The sequence below is a fragment of the Podarcis gaigeae genome (genome assembly GCF_964106915.1).
Source record: "Podarcis gaigeae genome assembly, chromosome: 14".
NCBI lineage: Eukaryota > Metazoa > Chordata > Lepidosauria > Squamata > Lacertidae > Podarcis > Podarcis gaigeae.
In genome coordinates, this window is record NC_139690.1 from 40,039,446 (window position 1) to 40,049,742 (window position 10,297).

The following is a 10,297-nucleotide window of genomic DNA, read 5'->3' on the forward strand; positions in this document are numbered from 1 at the left end:
TTGTGGCACTGTTGTTGTTGTCGTCAGTGTTTTAACATTGCAGATCGGCATGGGCTTTCTGCCTTACTCCTTGCAGATGGATGCAAGAATGTCTTTGAGTGATTAATATGTGAGATTGGCTCCTTGACAAGAGCCATGAATTACAAGACCATCTGTCAGGCAGCGAGAGTCATCTCCAAGGAACGCCCCAGGATATTTGACGTGTTCGGCACCAGCCTAGCAAAATGTCTCTGAATCCTATAAACCCTGTTAACCCTAGTAATGGGCGCAGTAGGTGTTCCAGATGTTGTTAAACACAAATTATTGGATGGATTATAGTGTGTGTGTGTTTCCAGAATTGGAATGAAATCAACTTTAAAAAACAAAACAAAAAACAAAACCAAGATGCATTAGGCAGTGGCTAGACAACTATCTCAAGATAAACAGAGGAATGATTCATTTCCTTTATAACAGCTGATCTAATGCTTCATTTATTCAGGAAGTTGAATTTCTAGGTTCCACGCCAGTAAGATCCTCTACAACTGAGCAGAAGGACTCCATTGAGGGCACATAATGCCATGTGGAAAGAGGCTTGCCAATTCAAAACAGCCAAGGGGCAGACAGAAAGTAGTAATGGTAGTCTTTTATTTATGAATCCTCTATTACAAGCATCTCAAGGGGATTGGCAAACATACCACAGCCAAAAATAGTTTTGAGAACAGTGTGAAAACAGTAACTAAAGTTAGTTTTTAAAATAATAAAGAATGGACATCCAAAGCACACCTATATGTTAGAATAGAAACTATCAGCCCAATAGAAACTCACATGGCAATCATAGAAGCCAATTCCTAAGGGCTGAGGTCCCTTCGCCGCTGCCCCAATAAAATAGTTGAGAAGGTCAGGCCCCCTCAAAGTTGATGGGCATTGCCACTCAGATGGTGGGTGTGTATCATGTCACGTGATCAATTATGCAGGGTGCGGCTTACCTGCCCCCTCAACCATTATTTTATTCAAGTTGGCACCTCTGATAGCAATGCCCTCAGTTAATATTGCTTATTTCTGATATGGGGAACTGGACTACAACTCCCATCATCCCTTGCCATTGGCCATGCTTGTTGGGGCTTAGGATCATAGAATTGGTTTGGGCTACTCAGGCCAGCCTGCCTTGAGGAAAGGCAGAAGGGAGAGAGTCCAGGCCAACTTCTGATATTGGCCTGAGAATATTTTACAGCGTTTGTTTGTTCTAACATTTTAAATTGTAAACTGCCTTGACAGAAAGGTGGTTATATTACAGTGCATAGTTAAATAAATTATATAAAACCCCAAGTTGCCTCCCTCCTTCCCGCCCCGTCATCCAATTGTCACTGATAAAAATAAAAAAGGCAAGCCCTTGTTGCCAAAAATGCTGTGTTGATTGAAGCTGGTGACATCCTCGTACCAGCCCATTTATATGTTGTGTTGTGTTTCCATCTGGTAACTGTTGAGGGAATGTCTTTGGCTCTAACAAAAATATCCAGTCCAATTTATTCTTGTCGAGACAATTAGTCATAACAAACAATATGCCAGTCACTCTAAGCTTTTGATAAAATAGATGCATCAAGGGGGGGGGATTGTTTTTATATAAATATATGAGAACAAAATGAAGGTGCTTTGATTACCATTATTACATGCATAAGGAATCCACACACACACACACACACACACACACACACACACCTTTTAATATTTGGAACTATGGAAATAAAAAGCATTTTTACGTTGACTTCAGACCCAAGACTCATTAACTCAATAGCTCTACTTTATCTCTGGCCAAATGAATTTCCCCAAAGAATCTTGGGAACTGTAGTTCAGGGTGCTGAGAGTTGCTAGCAGATCCCTATCCCAGTGGAGGCTGGTCTGTTAGGGAAAGTTGGGCACTGTACCAAGCTGTCTACTCTCAGCCAACTACCTGCCTCCTTTCTTACTTGGAAACCAGTCTAGGGAACACTTGATATATTTATGCAAAGGTGTCATGGCCCTCTGTCCAGATTCCCTTAGGTGCCTGGCAACACACCTACCTCTGACAGCCAAAGTTGGTGTCAGAACTGGTGGGAAACTGTTTTGAACGGAGAATAAGAAAAAGCAGAGAGGCACGATCTGCTGTGTGCTTCTCCTGCAGAAACATTCTTGTCTAAGTGATTAGACTTTCATGCCACTCCTGTTCAACGGCCCTCTCTGATAAAACTTCTTGTTGGAGCACGTTCACCATTGTGTGCAAGTCATCTTTTGGCAAGCAAAGAATCAAGCCCAGGAGGCTTCAAACAGCTGTTTATTGTTAATGGCAAGATTCAAATACGACCAGATTATTATTATTATTATTATTATTATTATTATTAGCAACTTCATAAACAAGAAAAAATCATGACATTAAAAAACTTAATTAACATCTTAACACCACTTTTCGCTCCTCCAAATTTTAAACAATTAAATAACACTGTGCTTTTGCATCTTCCAATAAGCATCAAAACACACTTGGTCTGACAGATAACTAATAGCCATTATCGTACCACAATTGTCAGTTGTAAAGTTAAGGTTTTGTTCGCATTATTTTGCAACAAGATGCAAAACCTGAAAGAGGAATGGTTTCTTCGGGGGGGGGGGGGCTTAAAGTAAGTTCTCATTTCAACTATTTCACTACGTGAATGGGGAGAGGTATCAGCTCCATGTCTCCCACCTTTGGAGTTGCTTACCAAAGATTATGATTTTGGGAAAAGTCACTAGAGCCAGATTGTTACTTCTACACAACTCTAGAGGTATAGGAACACTTCCAAAGTCCAGACTGAGTGAGTCTATGAATGAGAATATTATAACCAACACCAGCCATGCCTGCAAGATGTACGGTACTTATAATACTGCAAATATGAAATCAGTTTTGGAAATCAGTATGCAAAAGTTACTAGTGCCTATGTTAATCATCTGTGGCACAAAGTGGACTGGGTAACTAACCTTTGTAAATGTTTACATATGTGGTCACCTGGAGACAATCACTGCTCACCACAGGAGACTAAGGAAGTGACTGCTTTGCAAGACTATCTTATAATGAAATTCTATGTATGTTTCACTCTGATGTCCTGCCGTGTTCAGTGGGGCTTACTCCCAGGTTAAGTGTGTACAGGTAAATGCATTTGTATCCCTCTATGGTTGAGAAACAAGAGCCTGGGCTTAGATTCTAGTGCTTCCAATATATGATGTGGAGGGGTAAAAAAAGAAGAAGCCACACAGCAGTGTCCAAAATGATGTGCTTCTTTGCCTGGCTCTTCAATTTAGTCTCTCATTAGACTACGAGACTATTTGACAAACAAGCCCTCCATCCTGCAGCTTTCTCAACCCACCCATAACAACTCCTAATGATGAATTTCTGCAGAGATGGAGAGATGACTCACACTGAACGGCTGGAGAGTAAGGCATGCAAAAACAACAGCGGGAAAATGAATGTGTGCAAGGTACGCACGTACACACACACACACGTTTTGGTGTGTGGTCAAGCACATCTGAAAATGATCACTCTGGTCCACCATAACAAGCATCTCCTTCGGATAATTAAATCCAAGTATTCACATTCAGGCTCCCTCCGCCTGGGCACTGGTTTCCTGGAACCCTTCTTTACTTTAGTCCAAGCTTTTTCAGCCCAGGGGCCGCATATCCTTCTGGGCGGCCTTCCAGGGGCCACATGCAAGTGATGGGTGGGGCCAGAGGTGAAAGTGGGTGGGGCAATGAAAACAAGTTTCACCTATGCGCCACAGGCCAGTTTCTATGCACACACCTCTCTATCCTTCATCCACAGAATTACAGAACCATCGGGTTGGAAGGGACCCAATGGTCATCTAGTCCAACCCTCTGAAATGCAGGAACCACAGCTCACCAAGCCAACACAACTGAGAGGCAGAATCAGAGTTGAAGGACAAATTCCAAATCACTCAAGAAGAGTGTAAAGCAAGGTTCCTTGAGGCGTGTGGCTGGGGAGCAGAGTGAGACCCAAGGCCAGACAGAGAGGCCTGGGGGGGGGGGAGCATTTACCTCCCTAGGCCTGAGGCTCCCCACCCCACCTTAAGTGAGCATTACATCCTCATATACACCCAAGTTGGACATGATGGAGCAAAGCCATTTGCTTACACCAGCAAAACAAAACAACCGTCTCTGCCCCAACAACAAAATTCAATTATAAAGTGCCAAGAATATCACAGAATCAGCATTGTAAGGGACCACGAGGTCATCTAGTCCAAGCCCCTGCAATGCAGGATTATTATTATTTTTGGTCTAACGTGGGGCTTGAACCCACAACCCTGAGATTAAGAGTCTCGTGTTCTACCATCAGGGCTTTCCTGCCACAACACTTGACTCAGAGCAGGAAGGCCTTCCCATTAAGAAAGTCCCAGTAAGGAGGTCCTGACCCTGGTATTAGCCAACTGAATATTGTTAATGACTTAGGAACTAATTTGCCACGTGCTCAAACCGCCTACCCCCTCGCAATGCTTTCATTTATACCTCCTTCCCAGTCCCTTCTCCAACCTCCACAAACATTTGATTTCAATTTTCCTGGCTACTGCTCCAACTACGTCTTCCAACACATTTCCTTCCCATCTCCCTTCATTTCCAAAGCCAACCGCACTTCCCTGTTAACGATGGCAGCATTCTTGCTGTTGAAACCTTCCATTCCATGCAAAGGCTCATGAGACATCAGGAGTATGGAACCTCAGAACCTCACATGTGATCCTCCAGGCCATTCTATATGACACTCCAGAACCCATGCACTGTCCCCCAGACAGCATATCTCACCAGCCCAGATCTACATGCTTCTCAGTGTGCATCCTTGAACTCTAATAATACCTCTTGTTTGCATAGAAGGCTTGAGAGAGGTGTGTGTGTGTAGAAACAGAGGTTGTTCGCTTGGCTGGAATGCAGCCTATTATAACAAAGCCTCATTCATCACTTTGCCCATTTTGGGCCTTTGGTTCTGCACACCATTGGCATGCGGCCCCCAGAAGGTTGCCCACAAAGGAATGTGGCCCTCCGTCTAGAAAAGGCTCCCCCAAATGCCAAAAAGCCTAAGGAAACTAATTATTAGCAAATAGTGCATGCAAAGTGTTTACACCTCCAAAATAAAATAAAATAAAATGTTACCTGTAAACCAGCTATGATTGATGACATTATTTGCTACCATGTCAATATCCCTGTACCTATATTTATGTGGACAATGTTCCATGTGAAGCAGCTGGGGTCAGCACCTTCAGGCAGATGCCAGAGCCCTTACAGAGACCCCCTTCAGTTTCATTTCCTTTTTGTGGCTAAGCACTGCAAGCAGTTCCGAGCGGAAGGGCCTCCTCCCGCCGCCCACAATGGCCCCGATCCTATGTACATTCATTTGCTCAGGAGGAAATCGTACTAAGTGGGACTTGCTTCTCAAGAGCCATGCACAGGAGAGCGTAGCACGAGGTCCTCAAGTCTTTGGTATGCTGTGCTTTTGTGCACTAAGGGGTTAAAAGCTGCGCTCCTGTTGATTTTAATCTCGGAAGACTTTAGCCTGGCCCAGCACCAAGCGATTCACTGGAACAGTCAACAGACAAATTTTGTTGTCAGAAGCAACAAGAGGGTTTATACAGCCACCCCTGAGCTGGATTCTTCTAAATCACACACCGGAGAGTAGCTTTCAAAAAGGCTGCTGGTTAAAGCAAAGTACTGATTTAGGTTTGACAGCACCTCTTAAGGTACCGTAAGTGTTCTGGATCTGCCTTTTTAAAGGCAGCTTATTGAAAATCTGGGTACTTGTTTATTTTTCCCAGTTCTTTGCTCAGTATTGCTCAGGTACTTCAGAGAAAAAATGTTTAACACAGCCTATACACACTGCAAGAATAAAAATAAGAGGCCTTTATGAAAATAAAGTGCTAATATTTTTGGTCTCTGAACGCATATTTGTATTTAAGTCCCCAAAATGAGACTTCTCTTTGGATCACAGCTAGATCTCTCATGCCCTCTTGGGAAAATGTCACCATTTCACATCCCATCACCAACATCTCCCTGACCATCACTATCCAGCACGGCATCCCATCTTTGGTGTTCATGATTGACCCACATTATGTGAGACGTTAGGAAAATTGTTCAGGTCCTCAGGCTCAATGCCAAATCACACGACAGAGGACACCCAATTTTGTTTCTAACTGGGCAGGGGGGAAATGTGATCGTGGGTCACATGAGCCGTTCAGATAAGTGCAGACTGTGAGTTTGCATACCACATCACTTCAAATAGTTTGAGCGCAGTGGCATGTAAAAATCCTCACCCACACTAGAGATAAAGGGCTCTTGTAGCTATAAGCACATTCCGAGTCAAGGCCAAGAGCAGTTCTGGATATCATACACAATTCTGGCTTTGTCGGCTGTGTATCAGCTTTTGAAGCACATTTGAAGCACATGCACTCCCTTCAAAAGAATTATGAGCACTTCACACAGTTACAATTCGCAGCAACGCTTAACAAACCCTTAACAGAGCCCAGACTTCTTTGAGGACACATGATTCCAAGATATAGTGCACACACAGCCAAATTCTTCCACAGTAATGCCTTAGAGCAGGGATAAACAACCTGTGGTTTTCTAGTTGTTCCTGGACTCCAGGAACATGCCCATCCTCCCTGACCAATGGGCATGCTGGCTGAGGCTGATAGGAGTTGTAGTTCAGTGATCTCTCGGGGGGCACAGGTTCCCCATACCGGCCTGAAAGGGAAGCTGCCCAGAGGAGCTGCTGCAGGATACTTCCACACACGGGTTCCCTCTTCAAGCACAACATATATTCCAACTTGCTGGTACAAATGTCCAAAAGGTGAACCCACCTCACAACAGCTTGTAATTATTGGGTGAAGAAGGCTTGCAAGTGGTTATTAGGGTGAAATTCTGCACCTTGATACATCCAGAGGAAATGGACCAGACTCACTTCCCTCCAAAATCAGAGTTACATCAAACTTCAGTCATATTATGAGCACAACAATTGAAGTGAATGAGAATGCCAAATTTGTAGGTCCACTCCTTTCAATTCCCTGAGCAGAACTCCGTTGGAGACAAACCTGTGTTTACTCTCAGGGTGCAAGGCACAGTATTTCCCCAAAATTGTCCCACTACTTGATTAGCAATATCATAACTATTCTATTTAATTTGAAGCCCATAAAATAACCCAGCAGTAGTGCGGACCTGTGTATTTAAGGGGAACTTTTGCACTTGTTTTTGATGTTGTTTTTTAAAACAGCACCCATATTCTATGTTGTCACTGTAGACCGTTTGCTCCCAAATGCACCGGCATGCATTAAGATATCAGAGGTAAGCACAATCCGGAGACCATGTGCTCTGTTATGCTCTGCATCTGGTAAGTGGTGCTTTCAGAAGACAGCAAAAACCATGTGAAAACATGAGAGTAGGACAGACCCATTGTGGTGGCTTAACCACATTCCAAATGAAAGTACCTATGGGCCAAACTACACATTACATCAAATGCAAAATTACAGTAAACATGTAGCAACTGGAGAGGATCAGAACTGTAAGGGAGAGGGACTTCATAAGTTCTGACAAAACTCTCTTCCCCAAAAGTTGTTACTGAATATGGAACAGAGGCTGCTGTTGATGTCAGTAGCAGATTCCTGTTCATACATAAGAAGAGCCCTGATGATCGATCTACTTCAGCATCCTACTTTCACTGTGGCCAACAAGAAGCTCATGGGAAACAGATAAGCAGTATCTCATCCCAAATGGGCTCTTCTCACCTGTGATTCCAAGAAACCATCATTCAAAGGTGTGAAGAGGTTTAATAGATATGTTAAGTGTGATCATGCATTTAAGGCAACACAGGTGTGGGGGGACTTCTGGTGCTCTGGTTGTTGCTGAACTACAACTCCCATCAGCTTCAGCAAGCATGGCCAATAGGCCAGGGATAATGGGAGTTGTAGTTCAGCAACACATGGAGGCTCTGGTTCAGAGGATAGTTACAAGTCTGAAAACAAGCCCTAACAGCAGGAGAAGAGAATAACGGGAGACAGGATAATGGTCTTCATATATCTGAATGGCACTCACTAAGAAGACACAGAAAACTTGTTCTCTGAAGCTTCAGAAGGCACAACTAGAACCTAAAGGATGGAAATGGCAGATTTCAGCTAAGCTTTAGGACATCCTAATGGTAAGAGCTGCTGGGCCATTAGGGAGATAGTGAGTCTCTTCTTTGCTGATGTTTAGGCAGAAGGCTGGTGGTGATCTCTCTGTAGATGCTTATTCTCACACTTCAAATCCTGCTTTGAGCAGGGGTTGGGCTAGCCGCTAGAGGACCTCTACAACCCCTTCCAACTCTGCAATTAATATTATGAAGGCCGCAGATTGAGGAAAGGCACGCACAGCCCAAATGGTGCTCCCTTAAACTGAGAGTCCTCTGCTCTGTTCTCAGGCAGGATGTTTTCTTCTGTATCTGTGGCCACTGTACATCTTGATCATCTTGGGTGCCTGCTTCCAAGTGTTTAAGAGTTGGCCGGCCACCTTGTCCAAGGTAGGGCCATCAAAGTCGGCCAACAGGTTGACCGGAGCAGCTTCCTTGAGGATTTTGGGCAGGCTCAGGGCTTCGGGGAGCTTGGGGTTCCCCAAGAAGAGGTGCAACAACTCACGCCTCTGCAGGCTTTCCACGAGGAACAGGAAGAGGTTCTCCAGCCTCTCCACCAGGAACTGGTCCTCCCAAGCTTGCAAGGGACCCCGCAAGAGGAGCCACAGAAGTGCCGTCTTGAGGACGTAGGAGGAAAGGATCTGGTTCCACTGAGCGCCCAGAGGCTGCTCCAAAGAGCGTCCCCCCAGGTCCCTCAGCCCCTTGAGGATCTGCAGGCACTTGAGGTGGCAGGAGTCAGCAGGAGCTTGCTCCTTGAAGAAACCCAGCAGCTTCTGCTCCGGTTTGGAGACGTTGAGCGTCCAGAAGGCTCCCAGCTTCCCAGGAGCGGGCGGCTGGGCCGACGGCAAAGGGGTGAGGTAGAGCGCCTCGCCGAACGGGATGGCCGGCGTGAGGCGCACAGCCATGGAAAGGTGGCAACAGACGTAGTCGGAGCGAGGCGCGATATGCAAGGTGAGCGGGCGGCCGGGCCCGACGGCCAAGCTGACCCGGCAGCGCTCCTGGAGGCGGGAGCGCACGGCCCCCAGGCACCGCTGCACGTGGCCCTGGAACCAGCGCAGCACCAGCGCAGACGACAGGTGGCGCCCGCCGCCCTGCGCCGACAGCAGCTCCACGCACAGCGCCTCGCTCAGCGCCCCGGCCACGCGCGGAGAGGGGCCGCCGCCCGCCTCGTCGTGCGCGCAACCGGCCGCCACTTGCAGGGCGCACACGAAGGCTCCCAGCAGGCCCGCCTCGGCCCCCCGACGGGGCTGCACCCGCAGCTCCAGGCGGGGCGGCAACCGCAGAGGCACCAGCACGTCGAAGCAGTCCGGGCTGCGCACTTTGTGCTGCTCGTAGGCGCTGCCCACTTGCACGAAGTCCCCGCGCGACGCCAGCCGGTCCGGGGCCTTGCCGGCGCGCACCAGCTCGCCCACCACCAGGCTGACGTGCGCCTTGCTGTGGCCCAGCACGTGGGGCGAGAGCCGCAATTGCTGCTCGTAAAACTCCTCCAGCAAGTCGCGCCGGCGCTGCTGCCGCCGCCGTCGAAGTTCACTCCAGGCACCCTCGGGGCTCTCCGCCAGGCCGGCGGGTCTCTGGGCGCGGCCGGGCAGCCGGGCGCGATAGCGCAGCGCCCAGCAGGCCAGGAGGAGCAAGAGGAGCAGCGAGGCTTTCAGCAGCGGAGCGCCCAAGCCCGAGTCCTCGAGGGCCGCGCCCGCGCCGGCTTGGCTGCTGCTCAGCGCTTGCAAGACGTACAGGATCGCGGTGCAGCCGCACGTCACCAGCGGCCAGAAGACGCGCAAGTTGAGTCTGTAGGCGGTCATGGCGCCTCGTTGCTCAGTCGGGAAGCCTGCGGCGCAAAGAGTGCCTCTGAGCGCGCACAGAGGGCATGGCACTCAAGCGGTGCTGGTAGTCAAGAGAGCGCCACGGTTCTCTGTTTTTAAGTGAAATCTCTTCAGGCCATTGTAGCGGATCGGGAGCAGGTCATTCGTTACCCAGCGATCCTTTCCCGTCCACCGGGACGCGCGATGCAGGGCCCCGGGCGCAGCAGCCGATACCCCCGCCTCCTTCCTCCGGGCAACAGTCACAACACTCTGTCTTGGGCGGCCTCTTCCTCCTCCCCCGGCGCGGTAGATCTCCGATCTGCTGGTGCGCTGGGATCCAGCCGCCTCTGAAATGGGC

The 10,297-nt window shown here is 48.0% G+C and overlaps 1 protein-coding gene and 1 long non-coding RNA gene across 2 annotated transcripts; one reads left to right on the forward strand and one right to left on the reverse strand.

Annotated features, from left to right (window-relative positions):
* Nucleotides 1–1,688: 1,688 nt before the first annotated feature.
* Nucleotides 1,689–5,032, forward strand: LOC310831356. The gene is made up of 2 exons (XR_014557799.1): nt 1,689–2,984; nt 3,032–5,032. It is a non-coding gene; the product is annotated as an uncharacterized lncRNA (long non-coding RNA).
* A 110-nt stretch (nt 5,033–5,142) lies between these two features.
* Nucleotides 5,143–10,057, reverse strand: ITPRIPL2 (ITPRIP like 2). Its single transcript, XM_083711627.1, has one exon. It carries the CDS (start codon nt 9,937–9,939, stop codon nt 8,428–8,430), a length of 1,512 nt encoding a protein of 503 aa, XP_083567753.1. The 5' UTR covers nt 9,940–10,057; the 3' UTR covers nt 5,143–8,427.
* Nucleotides 10,058–10,297: the final 240 nt, after the last annotated feature.

Bases quoted from the DNA above. Each gene is read 5' to 3' on its own strand.
- ITPRIPL2 (XM_083711627.1), bottom strand. From the start codon at position 9,939: ATGACCGCCTACAGACTCAACTTGCGCGTCTTCTGGCCGCTGGTGACG.